This window comes from Bactrocera oleae, chromosome 5 (genome assembly GCF_042242935.1).
Source record: "Bactrocera oleae isolate idBacOlea1 chromosome 5, idBacOlea1, whole genome shotgun sequence".
In the NCBI taxonomy this organism is placed as follows: Eukaryota; Metazoa; Arthropoda; class Insecta; order Diptera; family Tephritidae; genus Bactrocera; species Bactrocera oleae.
Genome location: NC_091539.1, coordinates 63,176,001 through 63,200,409, shown reverse-complemented (window position 1 = coordinate 63,200,409; position 24,409 = coordinate 63,176,001). Strand labels below are relative to the sequence as shown.

General features: G+C 33.1%; 4 protein-coding genes across 8 annotated transcripts; 2 read left to right on the top strand and 2 right to left on the bottom strand.

The window, feature by feature from the left end:
* Positions 1-2,443: 2,443 nt before the first annotated feature.
* On the bottom strand, positions 2,444-5,574 carry LOC106615890 (aminoacylase-1). Its single transcript, XM_014232268.3, has 6 exons — positions 5,170-5,574; positions 3,553-3,897; positions 3,353-3,499; positions 3,009-3,292; positions 2,758-2,891; positions 2,444-2,684 (listed from the first exon to the last, which is right to left on the bottom strand). Exons 1-6 carry the CDS (start codon positions 5,252-5,254, stop codon positions 2,474-2,476), a joined length of 1,206 nt encoding a protein of 401 aa, XP_014087743.2. The 5' UTR covers positions 5,255-5,574; the 3' UTR covers positions 2,444-2,473.
* A 1,381-nt stretch (positions 5,575-6,955) lies between these two features.
* Positions 6,956-11,403, bottom strand: LOC106615891 (aminoacylase-1). Of its 4 annotated transcripts, none has more exons than XM_070109582.1 (7): positions 11,219-11,403; positions 10,085-10,183; positions 8,986-9,330; positions 8,667-8,813; positions 8,296-8,579; positions 7,359-7,492; positions 6,956-7,277 (listed from the first exon to the last, which is right to left on the bottom strand). In XM_070109582.1, exons 2-7 carry the CDS (start codon positions 10,167-10,169, stop codon positions 7,073-7,075), a joined length of 1,200 nt encoding a protein of 399 aa, XP_069965683.1. In that variant the 5' UTR covers positions 10,170-10,183; positions 11,219-11,403; the 3' UTR covers positions 6,956-7,072. The 4 variants fall into 4 exon arrangements, with proteins under 4 accessions (XP_069965683.1, XP_069965682.1, XP_069965680.1 ...); XM_070109581.1 differs by having other exon boundaries at positions 10,085-10,252; positions 11,227-11,403; XM_070109579.1 differs by having other exon boundaries at positions 10,085-10,227; positions 11,227-11,403.
* Positions 11,404-16,533: 5,130 nt separating this feature from the next.
* Positions 16,534-19,433, top strand: LOC106615864 (aminoacylase-1B). The gene is made up of 6 exons (XM_014232234.3): positions 16,534-16,696; positions 16,755-17,099; positions 18,340-18,486; positions 18,561-18,844; positions 18,916-19,049; positions 19,110-19,433. Exons 1-6 carry the CDS (start codon positions 16,603-16,605, stop codon positions 19,312-19,314), a joined length of 1,209 nt encoding a protein of 402 aa, XP_014087709.2. The 5' UTR covers positions 16,534-16,602; the 3' UTR covers positions 19,315-19,433.
* Positions 19,434-20,353: 920 nt separating this feature from the next.
* On the top strand, positions 20,354-23,006 carry wap (DDB1 and CUL4 associated factor wap). 2 transcript variants are annotated; one of them, XM_036369053.2, is made up of 6 exons: positions 20,354-20,800; positions 21,335-21,527; positions 21,588-21,673; positions 21,747-22,120; positions 22,184-22,365; positions 22,435-23,006. In XM_036369053.2, exons 2-6 carry the CDS (start codon positions 21,337-21,339, stop codon positions 22,631-22,633), a joined length of 1,032 nt encoding a protein of 343 aa, XP_036224946.1. In that variant the 5' UTR covers positions 20,354-20,800; positions 21,335-21,336; the 3' UTR covers positions 22,634-23,006. The 2 variants fall into 2 exon arrangements, with proteins under 2 accessions (XP_036224946.1, XP_036224947.1); XM_036369054.2 differs by lacking the exon at positions 20,354-20,800 and adding an exon at positions 21,053-21,183.
* The last annotated feature ends 1,403 nt before the right edge of the window (positions 23,007-24,409 follow it).

Genomic DNA, 24,409 nt, shown 5'->3' with positions numbered 1-24,409 from the left:
GGATACATACAAGAATTGAATTTGGATCGTGCAGTTTGTATGGCATTTTATGATCGATATCTCTAGAACTGAGGAAGTAGTTTGCGTATATACAGACAGACAGACAGACAGCAGACGCATATGGCTTAATCGACTCATCTCATCAAGTTGATCATTTATATATATTTATTTTAAAGGGTCTCCGACTTTTCCTTCGGAGTGTTACAAATGTCGTGGCAAACTTAATATACCTTGTTCAGGATATAATTAGCTTTTCGATAATAAACATACATATATCGGTACACATAAGTATATCATGTCACCGCTATCATTGTCGAATCGCATTTGTTTAGGTCGTAATTTTCAACAATTGATAAGAAATGAATTGCATATAGCTGAGGCTTGGTAATGCGTGTGTTAAATGCTTTCAGTCTCTTTCCCATCTCTGAATCTTATCACCATCATCATAATATCATAAACAGTAATTTAAATATAAATCCTGTAGTCGCTAAAAATGTTTATTTAGACTTAATTGTATGCATTTAGTGTATATGCATATAATACAGTTTTAACCGATTTTTTGTACTCTAAAAAATGCTTAGGAACCGAATTAGACTCGATATTTGTTCAAATCATTAAATAAAATATTTCTCTTCACAAAAAACAACAAGCAGATTTTAGAAGCTTCTTATGAACAACCCAAAGTATACACGCTTAAGAAAAAGGGTCGATAATAACATTTGTTTGCTTATCCTAGAAAGCTGTAACCAGTTCTACCTCTACTGTCAACGATTGGAGCGTCTAAAGCAAGCAATCGTTCAGAAGCGACCAGCTTTGGCCAATAGGAGAGGAACAACGCCAGGCCAGGCATATTGACAGTGACTCGCCAGATGCTCCGGTAGCTTGTTTTGGTGGTTCTATACATCCACCTTATATTCGCACCTGGCGCCAAGTTCCTACTATCTGTTTTTTATATGGCGAACGATTTTTCTGGTGAAAAATTCGGCTCTAAAGAAACTTGTAAAAATTTACTATCCTAATTTTTTCCAATAGGAGCAAAGAGTTATCGAACGAAACGGTGCACACTTGACCTAAATCGGATCAATAATTAAAAAATAATGGATTTGTTTTTACTAGACCATAATTTCGGATTGTTAAAAATGTAAGAAGAGTTTAATTTATAATAAATAATAATAATTAATTAAAATTTAAAACTTCTATCAAAGAATTATACATATAATCATATGCACCAATATCATATACATGCCTACTATTGTATATACTATACTAAATATGCCTTCATATAAACTAAAATGTTTTTGTTGACATACCTATATGTAAAAGTAGTATTTACAACCGTTAAAGCAATGAAATGATAATGGGATAACATTGAAAACATTTGTAATCTTTTCGCTTGATTCTTCCCCATTAGTTTCAGTTTAATCATAAATATCATGTCAGTAATGTACGACAGTATTATTGCATATTATAATAATATAGCACTTAAATTAAAGTTAGGGGGCAGCTGAAGTTTATGTGAGACCAAGGAAAATATTGACCGATTTTATAAATTTATTATGCCATATCACACAATGTTACGAGAAAAACTCTATCCAATTATCTTATATACTGACTACACTAAATTAACCGAAAATGTAAGTTATATACCCGTCCGATTAAATTTAACCCGGACTGAAAAAACAAAATTTTCACGTATTTTAATACAAATCTTTATTATCACTCTTGAGCCAATTCAAACATTCCAGCATTTAATCCGATTTTCCATACACTTGTTATAACATAAGCCTAGGCTGGGATGGATTTCAATGCCTTCAGCGAATTTTGGTTTTCTCGGTTTTGGCTCATATTTGCAGCGCCATTTGCTAGATTGTTTGACAGTTTCGTCATCATATTCAAAATCTCACATCTCGTCATCAGTAATGATGCGTTCGATGAATGTAGGGTACTCAGCTATATTGGCAGCATCTCTTTGGCCATCCCCACTAGAGATTGTTTTAGCAAAAGATTCAGGTCTTTTGGTAAAAGTCTAACATTAATACACTTCACACACAAACTATTTCCCTAAATGTATTAAGTTGGCCCATAAGAAGTGTTGAGGTTCTCTGTTATATCTCTGGTGCCAATACGACGTTTTTCAACGACTGTTTCTTTAACTTTTTCAATGGATAGATGACTGGCATAAGGGAAGTTTTCGTTGACTTCACGACCTTCACTGAATGCTTAATTCTACTTAAATACCTGTGTTCGTGATAAATTAGACGCTCCAAAACACTGCGGCAACATTTTCAATGAAATATTTCACCTGTAAGCTTCCAGCTATTGTAATTTTTCTTTACTTTAAAAATATCGTTGACTTAAAAACTTTAAACAGATGGTAACTTTCTGGCCGTTTCTTTTAAACTATCCGAGTATTACACCAAACAAGTCAAAAAACGATATTCAATTCAGGTAAATACGTTGAAATTTCAGGTTTTTATTTTTCAACATTAGCAACAGCCGATATAACGTATTTATAAATTTCAATGCCTTTTAAGTAGACGTCCGCTTGCAGAAATTCATCGTGATCATGCAACAACACGGGTGTGTGGTTTATAGGCGAAAACCCTAAAGCGGGTAAGCCCAGTCCGCGTATATAATAGCTATCTGTGCCGGCAGGAAATACAAGTGGTTGGATTTTAAGGTTTCTAAAATATGGCGAAAAGAAAATTTTCAAACTTACAACTTTTCAAATATCAACTAAAAAACTTTAGAACATACAAATCTTTTATAGCTTTATCAAATGCCATCCAGTACGGATTAGAGTTATCAATTTTTGTAGCCGCTACCTTCGGTTCTTTTTGTTCATATACGATTTCCACACCACCGCCAGCTTCTTCACACCACGCCTTGAGCTTTAGCGCAAAAAGTATAGAAATTGCTTAGGTTTTAAAAAAATGTTTCATAACCTTACTTTAATTTTGAATAAAAACTAATAATTATACCATATACTTAGAAATGTATTTTCGTACCTGTCTATCAAAAGCATCGTGGTCTACATTCAACGCTAAACGCATATCGAAGACGGCTTCAATAACCGGTGGCACCACATTGCTTTGTACACCACCTTTCACAACGGTTAAATTGATGGTTGTGACATCGCCAAGTAGCAAAGATTTATCTCTATCCAAACGATCGACTTCGTGTTGTCTAAACTCAAACAATTTATTCAGAATATAGTTCAACTTTTCGCCAACGGTGTTTTTGTGCAGCAACGAACCGTGGCCAGCAGTGCCACTAATTAAAAAATGTACATCTAAAGGTAATAAAATAGAAAACTTAAGTAAAAAAATATTTGTGAACTGATAATGCTCACGCCAAAGACATCTTTCCGCATAGAATACTGGAAATGTTTCATCGGCTGATGCAATGCCTTCGTCAAAGCAGAAGCCCACATTTAGTTTTTTAAAATCTTCAGATTGTAGAAAAGCCTTCATACCCATTGGACCAGTTATTTCCTCGTCTGTAAAGTAAACCAAGTTTAAACAACTCAAATAACTTATCGTTCTCACCAACCTGGTAGAAATGTCACATGTACTGTGCGTTTCAATGTGACACCGCTTTTACGCAGCGCTCGTATCGCTGCCAGATATTGCATGCCCACGCATTTCATATCCTGTGACCCACGTGCAAATATTCGACCCTCCTTATCGATTTCAGCAGCAAAAGGTGGATGTGTCCATTTGTCGGGATAAACTGGCACCACATCCATGTGTGAGTTCAACATAATTGTCGGTAGTTCCGGCTGTTGTCCCACCCATGTAATTACAACAGTTGGCTTCTCCACACTGCCGGGATGATGCACCGCAATTGGCAAACCTAAGTCATTGGCCTGTTTTTTCAGAAACTCCACAGTGGGTGCTAAAAGTAATGCAACTTATTTTACTGATGCGATCTGATTTAATTAATTAAAAACGGACGGAAAGACAGTTAGGTAATGGGTCATTCCATGTCAAATCGAAGAATAGTTGGACGCGACCCCCACCGGTGGAAAGTTTTGTTTATCAAAACTTGTATTAAAAATTTCGAAAATTACCAAAATTAAACAATTTTTCAAAATCGCAAAAAGTAACCATCGCGGAAAATTTTGGCCTCAAAATTTTTTTTATTATACCTCTTACATATCTAAAGAGATTCTGAAATTTTCAGAGGAGTGTGCTTTTTCGTTTCAAAAATTTGAATTTTTGAATTTTGGCAAAATAGTTTTTTTCTATATTCAACAAACTGCAACTTTAACTTTTTTTATAAATCATAATTGATGTCAATCAAGTATTATGTAGAGGCTCTCTTGAAGGAGGTGATTTCGAGCATTAGCCCAGTAGTTCTCATTTGGTTAAAACATTTAAGAAAATAATTAAATAAAAACTGAAAGACAGAAATTTGATTCCGTACTCCCAGAATAAATTGTTACATTTAAGCCTTTTTGGTGGACTGACCCCTTTAATCTTTGACGTCATGAAAAAACGTATTTTCTGTCAAAGGCACCCCAAAAGAGTGGCAGAAGGAAATTGTCGTAATCTCTATTTTCGGTGAAGGAAGACAAAAATGTCATGTGGGTACAAAATTAAGTCTGTACGGCTGATGGTCCACCAATTCGATTTTTGGGTGGTCAAAAATTGTTTTCCCTCTTTACATTTAAAATAATTGAGGCAATCAATTGGAAATTAAGGTTTGCTTTGGCCTGATAATTTATAAAATATTTACTGCAATGCTTAAAAAAACTTGTAATATTGAGAATGGTATAAAGTGAGTTCATAAGTAAAGAACGTTCAAACATGCTGTGGTTCTGATAATGCAATTTCTTGAAAGAAGATGGAGACTATGCCAAGCCAATTTGGCTAAAAACATTAATCGTATTTAGCGAATTTAGCTATAGTGGACTCTTTCCTTTTTCTAAAACTGGACGGTATCATCAAAAGACGTTTATCAGAAATGCTTTCAGGAAAATATGTCGAACTTCACAAAGGAAAAGCCATAAGGCGCGCTGGACAACAAAAGAAGCGTCTAAGACCATAAATACAAGTGACAAACTGCATAATAAGATTTCCGTACAAAAGATACTATATTAAAATAATATCCACGTAAATAAAGGAATCTAACTGCTTTTATTTGAAATATTTTTTTTATACCCACCATAGTCTATGTCCGGATGTACACTTGGTATTCGCAGATATTCACGAAATATTTCGATCTCTTTATTATCTTTCCAAGAGCTCATTTCAACAGCAATGATAATAACAATTAGCCACTAAGAACAAATCGCTTAGAATAAAACTGAAGTTAATTAAATAACGGTTTTATAATTGGTCTAACATTCGCGTTATCAGTAAAAATTGTAATATTTTGTGTTTTTAAACTTTTTGCAATTTTTGCATTTTCAAGTCCCCACTCTTTGTAAATAAGTTTATTCTTATCTCTGTAATTATCTTTATGATACAATACGCGCATTTAACACAATTAGACTTTCACACTCAAAAAATTCAAATACACCAATTGTTTAGCTATGTCCCTTTAAAGAGAACATTAAATACTGAGCACTTGTGGGGATTTGTTTAAATATTTATGAAAATTTATATGGTATGGTAAAGCGTTAACCACTGAAAAATTTACTAAAGAGTGTATTTGAATATGTAAACACTATGTACGAGTATATATTGGTATAGATAAATATAAGGTGACCACAAATAATTTTACTCGACCGCAATACAGTTCTTCTATGTTTGAATATTACGTTTAGCATGTAATTGAAAATGGGGCCATATGTTTTTCAAAGTTTGCTAAGAGTTTATTTGTCCTTATGCTTTAATTAGTGTTTGACGGGAATAGAAGTAAATCACATAAGCAGATTTCTGATGCATTTGTGAAGGGCTCTGTCGACACAATAAATGTAATTACACGAGTTATTTATCCCACAGGGTTGTACCATCTGATCAAATTTGACCTGGACTGGCTCATTAAAATTTCTATTGTAGATTAGAAACCCTTTTTTTATGTATGTGTGAAATTTTATCTGGGAAAATGTTGCAAAAGTGTTTTGTTATCAAGATCACAAGTATTTGAGTGACGCAAAACTTTCAGTGAAGACCTTCAAACTGTTCAACAATTAAGCAAATGGCGCTCCAAAAATTAAACGAAACCGAAAAAGCCAAAATTCGCAGAATACAATTAAGACCACCCCAGCCGAGGCTTATGACAAGTGGTTTAAAAATTGGATTGAATGGATAATTTGTATTAAAATGTAGCTTGTTTTATTGTCAGTCGAACGAGAACAAGTTTCTCAGTATAAAAATCACGGGCACTTCGATTCCGAGCAATTTTATCAAATCAAAATTCAAATCCAGTCTAATTATGTTTTTCTCTTTTATGTCATAACTATATGCATATGATTTAACTGCCAATCAACTGATAAGCATCAATCCAAGCACTTATCTAAAAATACTGATCATTAAATATGGGTGGCGGTGACGTTTAAATGACGTTTAATAGCATGTATCTACATTTTAATATGTTTCAATACGTAATTACATTTGAACACAATTTCACAGTTAATCTACACGAAGTTTATTGCACTCAATTTACAAGAGAATTGAATTATTGTTGCTCTTATCATTGTGACACCACAATTTAACTGAATGATAACGCATATAACAATTATTGTTGTGATAATGCAATGTAAATAGATAGCTGGTATGGGAAAGTAATGCATAAATGCATGTGCAATTACACACATACTTAAGTAAATGATATATACAATATATATACATATATATATACAAGTATATGTCAATCATAGAGAATTCTTTCGGCTTTCCAGCTATACGCTCAAGAGCGATACCAACAGCAAACTTAGTTCTATTTCTCCTTATTTTCCAAATACTTGCAATATTTACCAATATTTTATTTTGAGAAGAAAAAAATATTTATAAATCTATAATTTTTATATTTATCATACATTAATATATATAAATCAATCATTTTAATATTTAACTTAACACCATCAAATCAACAATAATATACAGTTAAACAATGAAAATAACTAAACATTTGTAACAGCTGGTATGATTTTTTTATAGTATTCAATTCCTTTCAAGTAAACATCCGCTTGCAAAAATTCATCATGATCATGCAACAAGACGGGTGTGTGGTTCATCGGCGAGAAACCGATGGCTGGAATGCCAACTTGACGAATGTAGCGACTGTCGGTGCCACCGGGGAATACAAGTGGTTTGATTTTCAGGCCACTAAAACAATGAGAAGTTTTTGAAATAAAACAACTCAATCAAGTAAAATTAATAAGTTTAACAAATAGATTAAATACTTACAGCTCCGTTGTTGCTTTTTTGAATGCCAACCAGAAGGGATTGGAATCATCAATTTTCGTGGCTTCTACTTTGGGTTGCTTTTGTTCAAATTTTATTTCGATACCGCCACCAGCTTCCTCGCACCATTTATTAAGCTGTATAAATATGGAGTAAAATATAAATAATTAGTACAAAAGAAATTTAAAAATATATAGATATGTATGTATATGTATCGTGGCAGCATACATTTAAGGCTGTAAATACGAGGACAGTCTGATAACTACTCGTAAGAAAAAGGTTACTGTCGAGTACTACTCTTATTTCAGCCGAATCTTAGTTTTGTGTAGACCGTGTAATGAAGCGAGCATCGCGTTCGCGGCAATTAGAAAAATTGAAAAAAGAGTAATATCTGTCGGTGTTTTAGTTTATGTTTTTGGAAGTGAATTTGCGTAGTGCAATCAAAAAGCGTTTGTACGCCAGCAAAATTTGGTTTTACGAATTTCAAAGTATCCGCCGTCGGTTTTTGATGAGCCATGGTGTCTCGAAAATGGCCACCATGGAGGATAACGAGATCCAAGTCCACAATCTCTTATTAACAGCGCGCCCATTTAAGGCTAAGACAATATAAATTCAACATACAAGTGCTGCGTTTGCCCACTCCGGATAAGAAGTGCAATCGTGAGACCACTCTATAGCAGTATCTGTCTATAATATATATATTTTTGAAAAAAAATTTCTATTACAAATTATTTCAGTTATCTCAGAGAGTATTAATAGAAATTTAAAATTAGAATGCTAGAGGGATTTCGGGTCTCTAACATTGTGAACCGCACCTTTTCCTGTTAATGATTTTTGATCAAGTTCCACATTTCTTTGAAATCTTCATAAAAGTTTCGTAACCGTTGCTTGATTTTCCTAAAACCCTATGTGGTAGTAATAAAAAATATTTCCGACTTACCTGTTTCTCGTAGACGTCATGATCAACACTCAACGCCAAGCGCATGTCGAAAACAGCAACCAACGTTGGTGGCACAACATTGCTCTGCACACCGCCATTCAGACTGGTCAAGTTAATAGTGGTGACGTCACCAATCGAAAGCGAACTATCGCTTTCTAAACGCTCCACCTCGCGTTTTCTGAATTCCATCAGTTTGTTGAGAATAAAATGAAGTTTCTCACCAACGGTATTTTTATGCAACAAGGAACCGTGACCAGCAGTGCCGCTAAGTATAAAGTGTACATCTGGAAGAAAATTGATAACATAAATTAAAATTTATAATGCGGAAATAAATATAAATACAAATAATAAGGAAAACATTCGATTCTTACGCCAAATGCTGCGCTCCGCATAGTAAACTGGAAAAGTTTCATCGGCCGAAGCGATGCCTTCGTCAAGCGAGAAGCCAACATTTAATTTTTTATATTCATTCGATTGGACGAACACGCGCATGCCCTCTGCGCCACCGATTTCCTCATCTGTAAGTATGTCATCATTTTATAGTCATGTTTATTATTTGATAAAAGGTTTATCATAAATGCGAACGTGAACAAATCATAAAGCGCTGTATTAAACCATGAGATTAATATTCTTACGCGATGTTTACGATCACATACATATGTACATATATTCATATTCACAATTACTTACCTGGCACGAAAATCACATGAATGGTACGCTTTAAGATCACATCGTTTTTACGCAGCGCCCTTATCGCGGCCAGATATTGCATGCCCACACATTTCATGTCCTGTGCGCCTCGCGCAAATATTCGGCCTTCCTTGTCGATGTCGGCAGCGAATGGTGGGTGGGTCCACTTCTCGGGAAACACCGGCACCACATCCATGTGTGAATTTAAGACAACCGATGGCAAATCTGGTTGTTTTCCTATCCATGTTATGATAACAACCGGTTTTGTCGGACCCGCGGGAGAGTAAATTTCAATAGGTAGTCCCAAATCGATAGCCTGACGTTTCAGAAATTCCACGCAGGGCGCTGAGGGGAGTGATTTATTTGGTGAATTTTTGAATTCGAGGTGGTTTAGAGAGTGTTTTGAGGCAACCGTTTTTATAGTACACAGAAATAAGGATAAACCTCAGCAAACCTCAATAGTTTTTAGGTGTACGCTGAACAGTTTTTTTAGTATAGAAACTCTTTGAAATTGGTAGATCGTTTGCCATGTTTTTAGATCAAGTTACTCTATACTTATGATGGAAATATGAGCTGACAACAACCGGATGCGATGGACAGTGGCAGACAAAACCTATGTAGTTTATAAATGGCATAACCGGCGACTCTAACTGATAGCAGATTTTCGATGACGATATTCGGCGAATTATTGAAAAATAATAATACAAATTGTTGGCAACTAACGGCGCTTCAGATCTGCAAAATTTAGTTTCAAATATGGTCAAACCGAAAGCTTATAGAGAAGTTAAAATTAATCACATTTTGATTTCTTGAGGACAATAAACTTTTGAGGATCTCGCGTGAAAAATGGCACTGGTTTCTATAACAATGGACAAATTATGAAAATCAGATTTGGAACACGGCAATAAATAATACTGAAAAGTAAAGATTGAGTTTTAAAGTTGTCACTGAAGAAAGAGATTCCTCACTATTATGATTATCGGACTCGTCCATACCTAACCTGACTCTTATATCACACATTTGTTTGACAACAGAATGTAAACATTTCCAGCTACAATTGCCTTCTAATTTTTGGTACATATATCCACTTTATACTTACAATAATCAATGTCCGGATGCACACTTGGTATACGCAGGTATTCACGAAATATTTCGATCTCTTGATTATTCTCCCAAGAGCTCATTTTGTCGGCAAACTCTGTATACAAAGCAATTAAAGTTACGAATTTCAGGAACTAAACACTATTTTTAATAAATTTATAGAGAACTGTAAGTTGACGAACGGATCAAAGCCGCTTAGATTTTTAAAAATAGAATAGATGATCAATATGTTCTTTGAAGTTAGATCTTGATAGAAGATACAACTTTTCAAAAAGAAAATAACAACTGTTATGCTATCAATTAAAATTAAAATTAAATATTCAATATCATCCTGAAAAATGTGGTGCTGCTCTAGAGTAAGTAGCAACTTGTAGACCTAGGAGCAAGGCCCTGAGATCCACATATTCTAGCAGTGAACGCATCGACTCTCCTAGCACAATACTTCAATTTATAGGGGTGCTGGACCAAAGTGAGTTCTTGCACATATGTTTGTATGAATATTTTCGAAAAAATTTTAAAGCCAAATTTTGTCATCATTTTACTACTGGTCATCAAAATTAAGTGCCCATTGAAATACTTTTAGACCATGGCGACATTCACACGACAATTACCGAATTGACCTAAATTTGCATCCGGTCGGGGAATGCCATTCCAGCGACATTTAGCAAACGATTGTGGCTAATGAATTATATAGTTACTACTACAATAACAATAGTAATTGAAAATCACATTGGATGAATTCTTTATTGTGTACCGGTAAATATAATAATAAACGCACGTCCAAACATCGTTTTTATGCGAAATATCGGCATACTTTTCTCTCATGATTAATCCAAATACATTCAGTAGGTATATACATATGTACGAGTATGGTATGTATGAATGTATGTTGATCGCGAGCGAAACTAGCAAAAACCCATATTGACTTTAATTATCCCACAACTAATAACAAAAGAGCTGCAATGGGTGACACTCGAAGCTTTTTAGGACAACATTGCGATCGTTGCGACCAACGTCAATTTTTAGATGGAAAACAGAATAAACTTGGCTCTTTATCGTTTGTAATATAGTAAACACAAATTTTTTGGAAAGTGAAACATTTTATAAAGTTTACATTGGCCAGAAACACTACCAAATCACCTTCTTATTTCGTATTTTATTAAGTAATATTGGAATAGGCACAGTCTTTTGCGCGTTATATATTTTTTCTCATAAATCAGCTGTGTTTGCGTAGGAAATACGTTTTTTTTTCTATTACTACACTTTCTTTAATATATTTGCAAACTACACACAAATCGCGAAGACTCTTTTAATACTGGAGAGTTGGACCGATACGTCAGAGTATTTAAGCATTTTGCGCCGGCCGATAAGCAGACGTACGTTTTACGAATGCTCATGCGAAGCTATGAGATCTGCGAGTATGATGCCGTCAATGTGTGATAGACCCTTTAGGGAAATGCATTAGTTAACTGCAATGTTGCTCGAACAATTTAACGGCAAGTTAAGATGATAATGTATTTGTATTAAAATTAGGAATTTTGTATATACAAAAAATTAATTTTTTGTGTAGCAGGTTTTATATTTGAAATAAGAATTTGGTGTATTTTTTGACCTCCAATATAGTATATACAATATATTATTTTCCCGCAAAAAGCAGAATCTGGCTATTTAAATTAGACTATTTTTTACTATGACAACCAGCTGGCAATGCCTTTTTTTCCAGTTATTTATAATATATAAAAATAAATCAATGTAGGTATGTTAATGATATTTAATTAAGTTATAAATATATATATTATATATATATACTATATAATATAATATCCACTGTAGTGTCGTCGTTCCACGAATTTGTGATATGCCTCATAATCATATAAATCTTTTTTTTTCTTGAAAAACACGTTCCAAGTGATTTTTTGAACACAGCACTTTAATCACTCACGAATCACCAAATAAATATTTAATGTATACAAATTTTCACTGTGATATAGTCATTATAATCACCAAAATTCACGAATACAAATTTACGACCAGTGAAGTTTTTACCCTCCTACGAAATTATTAACAATGACGTCTGGCTGTACTTTGGCAGAGCCGAATCAAATAGCCAAACAATCACGAAAATTGAGATGTTCAATTTTTGACATGTACCCAGGTCTACTTCAAATCGTTGCCCAAATGGATCACCTGTTCATCAAACTTTTGCAGAATAGTTATGAGATATTTGAGAGTTATAATGGATGGGTCCGATAATTATTCATTACATATTTCTTAAGAAGGACATGCTATGATAACAATATAACATAGAGATCATAAAGCATAATAAGCTATTGACTAAGAATGACGAATCGAAGAAACACCTGAACAGGATATATTAAATTTGCTACGAAGTTTGCAACACCCAAAAGGAAACGTCGGAGAGCCTATAAAATATACATATGTATATAGCAATGATCGGCATTAGGTCTTGAGTCGATTCAGCCATGCCCGTCTGTATATGCTCGACAGTTTTTGAGATATCGATCTGATATTTTGCACACGGTCTTTTCTTCCCAAGAAGCTGATTATTTATTCGAACCACCGATATGGGAGCACTATAGCATATGGCTGCCATACAAATTGAACGATCAAAATCAAATGAAAGGTATCTTATTTTTTAAATAGAAATGTATTATTATTATTATTTTTTTTTAATGAAAAAATTATAACGTGTTTTTTAAGCAATTTAATTAAATAAACCACACTAATCAAGCAATTTTCTTTTTTACGTTTTAGAACCAATTGGTTTTTGAACCACCATTACTCATCTTTAACATACTTTTCTGTTTAGGCTTTTCTCTCTTAAAGCAATGTTTTGGTTTATCTATCATATATACATATACCCCAAAGACAAATTTGAATTATAAGCACATAGCGTCTATACATACTTATATGTACATACTATATAAATTTTACGATTATTTAAATTCCTTATAAATCTTATCACAAGAGATTTAAAGAAGCATGAAATTGCATGGATTCATAAAAGTTATATTAATCACTCAGACGTCTTTTATATAGTTATAACTGACAAATAATAACTGAAAATTGTAAAACTTAATTTTGAATGATTCTTAGCTAGTTATGTACGTTACTTATTACAAGTATAGTATACATTAGTGTGCGTGCATACTAAGGTAAATACACAGCCGCCTTTCTTCTCAAAGTTAAAGCAAACATTTGTTTAGTTTCTTCCATTTTTGTTTTTATTATTTTTATTTTACTTTATTTTTTGTTGAGAAAATGCAAACCGGCATAATACATTGAGCAGAAACAAAAACAACAACCACCTGTAAACATTTCCTTCTCAGCATATGACAAAAGTGAGAGAGAAATTAAAGATATAGTGAGAGCATGATCACTTTAGCAATTAAAAGGAGTGTTTTACTCTTTGTTGCATGAAATTTAAAATTTTAATTTTTAAGAGCAAATCTCTTTTGATTTTCAATCAAAGTGTAATTTTGTAATAATTTATTTTTAAATTGTTGTGAGATAATATAAATTATTGGCAAATTTCGTAATGTAGAATAAAAAAAAAAAAAGTAAAATTTTTCTAACACAAACTGTCAAAAAATTAATTCGTTTTTAATTTATTTATATTGTAGTTTCAGAAGCAAAATTTTTTGATAAGATTTAGAGATGGCAGGGGCAAGTTAGAAAGTTCGTATTGTTTTACACAAAACCATTTATCTCTTAAAATTCAATTTTATTATTCAACTTGCATCAACTTTTAATTATAGTCATAAGGATTTATTATTTTTTTATTTCTTCAAAATGGACCTCAGTCTCTGACTCTTTCTTTCCTGAGATTTGAGAATCTGAAAATGTCGATGAGAACCAAATCTGGCGAACAACGGTTTCATACTCATGCATTTTGCGATCGTTTTCATTGCTTTGAGACACGGTGTAATATTTTTTTTGATAGAGCAGTCCTTCCTTCGTTTTTGAGTGGAGCCATTATTCTGCGATTTCATACTTCAAACGTTCCAATAAGGCTATAGAATAGTCATTCATGTTTTTCTAGACAATGTTTGAAAATAATTCCAAAATATAGATGCCACAGCTTTGCTAGCTGACTGTTGTGTTTTTCCAAATTTCGGACCCGGTTCATTCCGTACAGTCCACTCGGATGATTTCCGAATAAAATGCCTAATAAATATCATCGATTGCCTAATATCGAATCAAAAATTTGGTTTAGTTAGCATTAAACTGCCCCAAACACTGCTCAGAATCATGCACTCGTGCCCTCGGTATCGTTTCATATTATGTGGATACCTTAATAAAATGTCATATATAGTTTAATTCCCGATTTGATTTTGCTAGAATATTGTGATTTATGCTAGTTGCTTATCGATTCGCCACTCTTCAAGCTTTGATGAATTGAGTTATATTCAACAACTTTGTTATTATGTATTAAAAGTATAATATGCAACATAGCGAACAAGCACGAATCAACATGACTTCTAGCACATTCACCTGGATAAAAAGTAAGTGTTATTACTTGTCTTGTCTTAAATGCGCTATCAGATAATCTCGGTAATCTCAAGAAACTGCTGAGTAATATTATTTAGATATTTTACTTTATTTTGAACTAATACATGCACCAATGCAAAATTATACGTGCCTCGTTATTCAATGAGAAAACCACAAAAACTAAACCAACCAGTTGCATGAGAGGTAGTGAGTTTGTTGTATTGGTTGTTGTTTATACAATACCTTTAGTTGTGGTTGTAGTAGTAAATAAGGGGCACATAAATTTAAATAAATTAACTAAGTAAATCCGTTGATCAAACGCAACTTGTTGAAATCGTTCTACTTGTATTCATTCGTTGCTGCAGTTAGTCTCACCTATGTACTGAAGTGATATGTGCATGTTGACAGACCCAGTAGGAAAATAGTGGACTTGTGAAACGGAAAATGAGTTTTTAATTAATTGTGTTTAAGAAATAGTTAATAGTGAATTTATTAAGCGGTGTTTATTATTTTTGGATTGAAAGTGTTGCCATATCGGCGAAAATAGTAGTTAGTTGTATCTATTGTAGATTTAGTAGAGAGCATTTTCGACTGGAAAATTTGATTTCAGCTAAAAGTTGTAGCTTTTTTTGTTGAAAGATCAAATTGAAGTTTAGGTTAATGAATCTTTTTAATAAAAAAAATTATACTGGCATGAATCAATAAAATGTTAATTATTTTAAGTTGACTTAAGTAAAAGAAGCCGATTTGATTTATTCTGACTTCCAGCTTATAAGCGACTCGGCGTGGTGTTTTATCCTAGGTAATTATTTTGTAATAGTAATTTACTTAGTAATTTTAGTATATTGAAAGGGATATATAATATTATTATATTTAGTCGCTTTCTTAAGGAAGATTCGAAATATAAAATAGTAATGATTTTTTTTAAGGGAAATATACATAATAGGCTATTTTAGAAAAATATGCATCGACATTTTTTCATTTGAAAGTTATTTAAATTTAATATTAAATAATTACCTTACCCCTTCCCTACTTACTACAATACATTTAAATTGACTGAAATTTGACAATCCGAATGCCGAAAGAAAGCAAAAAATAAAATCTACTGTACTGCTGCTTTGCTTGTCTGAAACGCATTCGAGTTTTATTTACTTTTTCCATAAAATATATTGCTCAAGTTTCACAGATATTTCCTACAGGGTGTTGTGTATGTATATATGTTCAAGCAAACTAGCAGTTGAAAAATTTGTGTACTTAGAAATCCCAGTGATGAGAAGAATAACAAAACTTTATTACGACGATTTTGAATTCCATCGAAATAGATGTTCTTTCAAGTTCTTAGCGAATTCACAAATTGGAAAAAGCAGTAAAGAATCGGTATGATTCTTTTGCGATTATATAGATTTTCTTTGTCGAAAAGTTGAAGTGTAACTTCATAATGAATTTGTAAGAAATTACTAAAACAGTTTCTAAGAATTATATTCAGATTATTCCTGCTCCCAAAGAATTGTTTAGAATACCTATTATGGTTGATGATATACATACATTGATATAGCTATCGAAAAGCTGATAGACTTATATCTACTTTTGTGATAAAAAAAATATTTTTATGACAGAAATACATTCGGTGGTTTGATATTGGCCAAAGTTTTATTTTATTATTTATTATAAGTTTATTGCCTCGATTTCTTTTGAAAAATATAGGTATTAATTAATTTAAAAGTTCCATTAAATTTTTTATAAATCAAATACCAATAGCACTTCCAAACCTCACCGAATTATCATAAACCCCTCATTAACTAGTTACCAACTAGTAACACATTGTACTTAAACGAAATGAGTTCACTACCAAACTTGCAGCAACCCACCACTGGGTATGGTAGAAAAAGACAAATTGATGTAAATTTTGTTTAAATAACTTAAAACGCTGGATCGTTGTTGGAAATTGTGTTCAGTGCATTGTTGAGTCTCGGTGTTGAACGCTGTTCTAAAGCAAAACAAAACATGGCGACAAAAACAGATTGGCAGGCGAATGAGGAGATACAATATTTTCAAGAATATCTACGCATTCCAAGTGTACATCCAGATCCCGATTACGGTACTTTTCGAATACAAATTTGTATGCTTATTATCACTATATTTTCTTGTTTTGTCAGAGCCATGCGTGGCATTTTTGAGAGAACAAGCCAAACTGCTCGATTTGCCGATACAAGTACACTATCCCGTTAACGAGCGCAATCCTGCGGTGATCTTGACATGGCAAGGCCAGGAGCCCTCTTTGCCGGCAATCTTATTACACTCCCACATGGATGTTGTGCCAGTATTTGTGGAGAATTGGACGCACCCACCATTCGGTGCTGAAATCGATGATGAAGGACGAATATTTGCACGCGGCACACAAGATATGAAATGTGTGGGTATGCAGTATCTGGGCGCGATTCGTGCTCTCAAGCAGAGCGGAGCAAAATTCAAGCGCACAATTCACATATCGTTTATCGCAGGTGGGTGTATGGATGTGCATGTGTGTGAGAGATTAGAAAATATCAATTAGAAGTGATTCTATGAGAGCGAGTAAATAGAGATACCGTAATTACACAGATGAGAGCTAGCCATTTGTTTTCATTAACTAATCTGCGAGTAAATCTAGAATACTTTCTGTGTAGTTAACGCGTAATAGATGTACATATAGAGGGTGTTTCACAAGAGTTTCTCATAGGAGGGACATTTTGACAATTAAGTGGTAAGTAAGTTAAGTGGATTTTCACAAAATTTGACAAAATTTAGCACCTGTTTTGTTGATATCACTGTATACCCTTCACAGGTGCATTTTTTATAGCATAAGAGAGTATAAAATGAGCTTTATCTTGATTTTGATCGGCCAGTTTGTATGGCAGTTACATGCTATAGTGGTCCGATCTGAACAATATATTTGCTGCTAATCTGTGCCAAATTTCATGAAGATACTTTGTCAAATAAAAAAAAATTTCATACAAGGACTTGATTTTGTTGGTCAGTTTGTATGACAGCTATAAGCTATAGCTGTGCAATATCGGCGGTTCCGTCAAATGAACAGCCTCATGGTGATAAAAGGACGTGTACACAATTTCGGATCGATATCTCGAAAATTGAGCGACTAGTTCGCATATGACATAGCTCGTCATGGTTATCGTTTATATATATATTTTATAAGGTTACCGAAAGTATTATACCCTAACAGGTGTATATTAAGTTGCTGGTTATTTATTTTCCACAGCAGCTTATATAATCCTAAAATTACAAAAGAAAAAAAACACTTTAATACATAATATCTAAAGAGTTCCTCAAAGCTGGCCGAGGCAAAAAAATGCAGTTAACCAGAAAACAAAGGAAACACTATAAGAGATTAATCAAGTTTTTATTTTTTTTCTACACACCCTAACCCTCAAAAGTAAATATCTCTCACCTGACATAAGATATTATTAATTCCAAAAAATAGCTGTTTTTTTTCCCATTAAAAATTTTATTATTCACAGAACAATATACAAAAGATTCAGCTATTATTCAATTTTTTCTAAAATTTGATGTTTCAACTTTTATCTTTTAATAATATTTTTTTCCGTTTACACATTATTTGTTTATTCTAACATAAAAATTATATTCTATTCCCACCAACAAGTTCTAAAAATATACTACTCAAACATTTTTTAAGTAACTATAAAGAAAAAAAAACAAATAAATAAACTCACTATTTTATATATGTAGATGAGGAAATGGGTGGACGTTATGGCATGCGCCCATTTGTACATACCGCAGCATTCAAAAATCTGAATATCGGATTCTCACTAGACGAAGGTCTAGCATCACCCACCGACGTGCTACCCGTTTTCTATGCCGAGCGGAGTGTGTGGCGTAAGTACTATATACTTACATTGCAATTATCACAAGAGTAAGACAGGATGCTAAAATAACGACACCTTTCTCAGGTATATATTTCCAGATTTCGGGCACAGCTGGCCATGGTTCACTACTCTTGAAGAACACAGCTGGCGAGAAACTGAATTATATTGTCAATAAAATGATGTCCATGCGTGCACAAGAGCTACGCAAGTTGGAAAATAATCCGGAATTAACTATTGGCGATGTGACCACAATCAATTTAACGCGTGCTGGCGGTGGAGTACAAAGCAATGTTGTGCCGCCGTTGTTGATGGTTTGCTTCGATGTGCGCTTGGCGATTGATGTGGATCAAGTGGAGTTTGAAAACAAGGTAAATTCAATAAAAGTTATTTAAAAATATTTTTTAAGATTGTACTTTCGACTTTTCTTCATTCCACTAAGCTTCATCAATGGTGTAACGATGTTGGCGGTGGCATTAAGCTTGAGTATGAGCAAAAACGTCCACGTGTCAACCCAACACCGACAGATAAAACTAATCCTTTTTGGGTGGCATTTGAAAGTGCCACCAGTGAGTTGTAAGTTTTTGCAAACTACTTTTTTTTTTTGACAAAAATTTATTTATTTATTTTTACCAGGGACTTAAAAATATCTAAACAAATTTTTGCTGGCGGCACCGATAGTCGTTATATTAGAGAAGTTGGTATACCAGCTTTGGGTTTCTCACCGATGAACCACACTCCAGTGTTGTTGCATGATCACGATGAATTCATAAGAGCAGATACGTATTTACGTGGAATTGAGATTTACAAGAAAATTATACCAAAATTAGCTGAAGCTTAAATTAGCATATTATAAATATATATGTATATCTATTTATCATTGTTATATATTTGTAAAAAGTAAGTAAAGAAATGTATAAAATATACGTACTCTCATACCAATAAAAGTCTTTAAAAACACGGCCGTCTTGCATATTTACTATTTACTTACTCATGGAAATTCGTATGTATTTGTTAGTATGGATGTGTATAAAAATCCGCGGTTAGAGAGCTAATATAGTTTTCTTTCGTTTAGACATATAATTTAGACACTTAATTTACAAAACCGCACTCTTAGATACATTATAAACACTTAAATTACCGATTAGGAAATAGGAAACGGAATTCGCGATTTATGTCCGTAAGCAGCGTACCGAAAGCAATAAATTGTGCCACATTGCCACTTACACAAAATTGCAGCATATTACTAAGGAATACAACTTAACAGATTGTGTTAGCAATGTACAATGTTGTTCCGTTATTGGATATAATAAACTATAAAATTATAAATATTTCTTTACATTTACTTCGCATTAACGTTTTACAAATGCTACATATTTTTATGAATATTTTCTTACTCTTCTTTAATAATATGAATCATTCACAATAAATACATATGCCGTTAACAAGGTTGTATTTAGTACAGAAATGAATTTAAATCAAATAATTTAAAATAATTTTATTGCAAAATTATTTAATTTTCCAAAGGTTTAAGAAAAAAAATAAAGTAACAGAAAATATGCTTAAATATATATTTTTTAAGGAATATATATATTTGAAGGGAGTACACATTGCAAAAATATTATATATTATTATTTTCTTTGAACATCGGCAATAAACGTGTTTATAAAAGATTTATTTGTTTTAACACGTTATTATATTATGTTTTATTAATATAGAATTCACTATTGAACCAGAGAGCTTCTTCTAAGTTCTCTGATTGAACAGCATTATTTACTTCTGTTGCAGCGATTTACTATTTCCCACCAGCTGGCAGCACCGCACAAACACTCGCTCAAGTTGTACATAAGTAAAGAAAGTGTCAGAATAGCGCGTTGTTATATACACTTTTTTTGTCGTCTGCGAAGACGAATTCGTTTTGCTACTACGAAGTTAAAACAGATTATTTAAATATTCGAGTGTTATTCAAAAGTGAATCAATGTTAAAAATATAAGGTGTTGCATATTTTGCATTACAACAATTTGAAAATCTTGCTCCAAGCAAGAGAAACGCATTTTTTCCATAATCGGAACGTGAGACCAAAGCGAACGGGCGTCAGATCAGACGGCAGCCAAATTAAGGAACAAAGCTAAAATGGTGTGAAAATATTACCGGAGACCGGGTTTTTAGTGTGCATCGGTCGTTTTTAGCTGAGTGATTTCGTTAATTTTGCGTTTTCATTTTCAAGATTTGTTTTATTTAGATTGTGTTAATTTTAAGGAATCTCTTCGATTTTTCACAATTAATACGTTTCACATATATACCAGTATATAAACAAAAGGCTAAGGTAAGTCTACACACGTATAAGTACTTCCTTATTTACAACTATGCACATATGCATGTACATATGTATGTATATTGATATGTGTTATTAGGTAAATATTGCATGCATATGTAGCAATTGAAAGTCACTTATATTATTTTTACTGCTTTGTTGATTTATTGACGCACTAAGTGCCATTGACCGCTGAAAGTTCTTTGCCACATGCAGATGTTGCTTTCGGTTGGCTTGCCAAACTATATTAAACAAGTATTAATTTAGTAAAACAAAAAATCTGTTAAAAAATATCTTAAATAATAGCTCGAATATCCATAAGACGCTAAGTTATATTAAGCTGCTAACATATAAAATTGCCACCCTCTCGCAGCAGAAAATTTCAAGCAAAACATGTAAAAGAAAATTTGTTTAATGACGTGTGTAGAACGATGCTAATACTTTTATTTTTTATATAACATATAAGTAATAACAATAATCTCAAATTCATTAAAATTTATATCGATTACTTATTTAAAAACTCATAAATTTTACTTTCATTTGTAGTTATGTCATCAACCGCCAGCAAAAGAAAAGAAATCTACAAGTACTTAGCGCCATGGCCGCTATATTCAATGAACTGGAGTGTTCGTCCCGACAAACGTTTCCGTTTGGCGTTAGGTAGTTTTATAGAGGAGTACAACAACAAGGTGCAAATTATCAGCCTCGATGAAGATACCAGCGAATTCAGTGCTAAGAGGTAATGTGATAGTTAATGCATTTTACTTATACATGACTAAGTTTCTAATTTATTTTTCAGCACTTTCGACCATCCATACCCCACGACGAAAATAATGTGGATACCAGATTCCAAGGGAATCTATCCTGACTTACTAGCAACCAGCGGTACTAGACAACTCTAAATATAGTGTTTGTTATGTAACCACTATATACAATACATGAATATTTTAAATTACAGGTGATTACTTGCGCGTTTGGCGTGCTGGTGAGCCGGACACACGACTAGAATGTATACTTAATAACAACAAAAATAGTGATTTCTGCGCACCACTGACATCTTTTGACTGGAATGAAGTAGACCCGAATTTAGTTGGTACCTCATCCATCGATACGACGTGTACAATCTGGGGCTTGGAAACAGGGCAACCCCATGGACGAGTCTATGTATCTGGACATGTTAAAACACAGTTAATTGCGCACGACAAAGAAGTCTACGACATAGCCTTTTCACGCGCCGGCGGTGGACGTGACATGTTCGCATCGGTGGGCGCCGACGGCTCCGTTCGAATGTTTGATCTGCGACATTTAGAACATTCGACCATTATTTATGAGGTAAGCGGCCAAACATTACATATTTTGTAATATTGCTTTATTTTCATACAATTTTGTTATTAGGATCCAACGCATACGGCTTTACTACGTTTAGCCTGGAATAAGCAGGACCCAAATTATTTGGCCACAGTAGCGATGGATTCATGTGAGGTTATTATTTTAGATGTTCGTGTTCCTTGTACACCAGTTGCAAGACTGAGCAATCATAGAGCGTGCGTTAACGGTATTGCGTGGGCGCCGCACAGGTAAATTGTTTTTGTTTTTGTAAAAGAGCAATCTTATTGGAAAATTCATACCATTTGTTCTTTGAATAGTTCCTGTCACATATGCACTGCCGGTGATGATCACCAAGCACTGATCTGGGATATTCAACAAATGCCGCGGGCGATTGAAGATCCAATATTAGCGTACACAGCCGCTGAAGGCGAAGTGAATCAAATACAATGGGGCGCGACACAGCCCGATTGGATAGCGATTTGCTATAAGAAAGCATGTGAAATACTGCGTGTCTAGAAATGGCGTACGTTAACTTCGAATATACGCATGCGCACATACATACGTCGACGCCTCACATTTTCAACAGCAACCAAAACAACAACAACAAACATAATTTCTGTAGCGCATCTGACGATAATTACAAATATAGTTACTTATATATATTTTTGCGTTTGACAGTTGAGTAACAAATGTAAACACATCAATCAACCGGCGTTGCTTTGCAGCTAGACTTGCTAACTTTGTTCATTTTATTCAAATATGTAATTGCCTGTATTTATTTGCTTTAGTTTCTAATACACATATAACTTTTAAGTTTAACTTAAGTTTAGCAAAAAGAAAAATACACACAAATAAAAATTGGATACCGTTTTTATTTTACAAAATTCCATACCATTTTATTTTATTTTACTGCTGTTTACCCTACACCTACATACATCCATACAAAATAAGAGTTATGCATATAAAGCAAATCCTCATGTATAAGCTGTTTATATTTTTATATTTGTTAACAAATCCGCCTGTATTGACAGCTGACAGCTGACCTTTATGGTGTGCTGTCCGTTATTTTTGTTTACGATTACAAACTGACAACTAACGTATGCAATACTGAATCTGAATCTGAATCCGATTAATATATGCATGTACTGAAGTCAACAGTGCTGTGTGTGTGTGTGGCAGCGTGTATAACACTAAAACATTTGTAATTTAACATTTCATTGTATGTACTATATTTCTTACGACCTCTGCAATTCACGTACACATAATGTATAATTACAAACATACATACATACATACCGATTTCAGTGACTCAAAAGCGATTAAGATTTAAAAAGCAAAACACTTATATAAATATAAAAAATGAAGCAGTGGAAAAGTGACTAAACCTAAAATTAGCCTAGCAATACGAACTATACATTTATACATACATAACATGAGCCAGAGCCACATCAATAGAACTGATTACAACTTACTAAAACTAATTATTACTTACTCGTAAATGCAATAAAAACAAAAAGAAAAAAACAACAACAAAAAACAAATAGTATATATATATATATATACATATATATATAATTCTAATTTTCTTTATATATTATATCAGCAATGCGAACCGAATCGAAACGTAAATGAACTACACACACGAAGAAGTAAATAATAATAATAAAAAAATATAAGCAAATAAAAATAGGTGCACAGACTAAGTAATAAATATGTAGAGTAACTGAAATTTCAAATGGTACCATTAACAGAAACAAAACAACAAAAACAAAGAAATCCAACTTAAAAAGAAATACAATTTAACAATATTTTGCGAGAGAGAAAACAAGATTGTTGCCAAAACCAAATGAGTAAATAAAAATAAACAAAACAAAAAAAAAACCAAAACAACAAGAAACAAAAGACAAAAAGAAAAACAAACAAATCAACAAAAGGATGCAAAGAAATTCAAATACACATGACTAGCAACTAAAGACATAGAATAGAAGTGCTCCCTAACAACAACAACAACAAAATGAACAACCACCTGCTAAACAACAAATAAAAGATGTGTATGTAAATTTATAAAAAAAACAGTTCATCGAATGTATGTACTATATTTTCGCATATACATTACTTACAAAAGGTTTCGTCAATAAATTTTGAAGTCAAGAGACTGTTATTATTTCATAAAACACAATTTTTTGCAGAAAATGTTGTTTATCTCAATTTCTATAGTTATTGTAATCAATTGTTTAATGCATTAAATAGTATTTTTTATTGTATTTAATTTCGTTTTTAGTTAGCGATAAG